Consider the following 1,616-nt stretch of genomic DNA (forward strand, 5'->3'; position numbering starts at 1 on the left):
AAGGACATGAGGGTAAATATGTTTTAAACATATTTTTAAACATCCATTAGCTAAATTAACTTTTTAGAACTAGACAATATTAAATATTTATTTCCTAACTTTCCATAAAGCAGAACGTATATATATTGCATCAAACACTGTCTGCTCTAGTTGTACACCTAGTCCTTTTAGCAACGTTCAACTATTTCCACATTATTAGAATGACATTTTTCCTACATGGTTGCAAATTAACAGACTGAAGTAACGAGCTCTCCACCTCACAAAAATGAAACGAACGTGAGACAGCACTCCAGTCACTGGCATATGAAGAGGACTGATCTTAGACTCACTTTTTTATTGATGTAATATGGGTCCATGTCTTCCAAGGGCTCAGACACCATTCCTGGAGGTATGTCGCCATATATAAACGGAAGGGTTTTTCCTGCCTCCAAATCACTGTTTGGCTTTGGCCCATTTTCATCATCATCTTTACGATCTTGTTTAGAATTCTTGGCTTTTTCTGCAGCAATGCGTTGTTCAATAGCTGCAAGAGACTCTCTAGTGAAGTATTGGAAGCTGTCTGGTCCTGGTGGTACAAGCACTGACTGCTCCATCTTTTCATCCTGCACATTTTAATTACCATTTATTCTTCTGCATAGGAAAATACTAAAAGAAAGAAGAAAAGAAAATTTAAACAAACATGTTAAAGTCACCAAGTAAGAAAAATAAACCATTTATTTTTAAAGGCACTTATCTATGGTATGTTTTTAATCACACAAGGTTCTTATGCTAGTTTTATCAACTGCAATAATTTCTGAACTCTAGGACTATAATGGTCTCTTAAGTCAAATAAGCAAAAGCATGATACTTAGGAACAATCGGATACATTATTTCCTCACAACTCTAATTATCTTAAAATCACCTCACACTCCTCTGGAATGAACCAAGATTACACTGGTAACTCTAGAGAGTGCAGTTCATCAGAGCTAACGCAGAAATTTCCACTGTGTTCATCAAGAGTATCAGAAAACAAACATTGTAGAATCAGAATTAAAACAAATTAAAATCAGCTCTGTGCATTATGAGGTAGGGGTGTTCCCAAGTAAGTTTTAGTATGGGTAGTTATTCTAGATAACAACCACCATTACTATGTATCTCATTCTTTATTCAATAGCTGTAACTGGCTAATTCTGGAAGTATTCTAATATACATATTTATTTATGTATTGCAACACGAAAAAAAAAACAGTGGGGAAAGAAAAAAAATGTTGTCTTGTTAAAACTGTGGATCTGGCATCTTGCATGTGGCTCAATAATTTTCTGATCCAAATGTAAATATGGGGATTTGGGGCTGAGGTCTCTTCTTCAATGGCCAGTGTTCAAGGGCTCCATCTAGTCTTCTGCCTTTGATCCAGATCCTGAGCTCCCAAATCCAGTTCCCCGCTGACACGGAGTCTGGGGCTTCCCAGTGCCTGCCTGCTCTGCAGCATCAGCGGTGGCTGCTGCTGGGGGAGTCATGCTCAGTATCGGCTTTGTAGATATTTGTACACAGTTCATTATTTTTATTACTTCCTTATTAATACTATTGTTGTTTTATTAAAGCTGTTTTAGTTTTCTTTTCCATTCCATAAGGCTGTC

General features: G+C 36.8%; 1 protein-coding gene across 1 annotated transcript in view; it reads right to left on the reverse strand.

The window, feature by feature from the left end:
• Positions 1 to 593, reverse strand: part of LOC104279063 (sodium channel protein type 1 subunit alpha-like) — a 66,496-nt gene extending 65,903 nt beyond the window's left edge. The window contains 1 exon segment of the mRNA XM_009876232.1: positions 330 to 593. Within this exon segment, the coding sequence (XP_009874534.1) occupies positions 330 to 593 (264 nt within the window).
• Between the last annotated feature and the right edge of the window lie 1,023 nt (positions 594 to 1,616).

Source organism: Apaloderma vittatum, unplaced genomic scaffold (genome assembly GCF_000703405.1).
Source record: "Apaloderma vittatum isolate BGI_N311 unplaced genomic scaffold, ASM70340v1 scaffold1579, whole genome shotgun sequence".
NCBI classification, from domain to species: Eukaryota; Metazoa; Chordata; class Aves; order Trogoniformes; family Trogonidae; genus Apaloderma; species Apaloderma vittatum.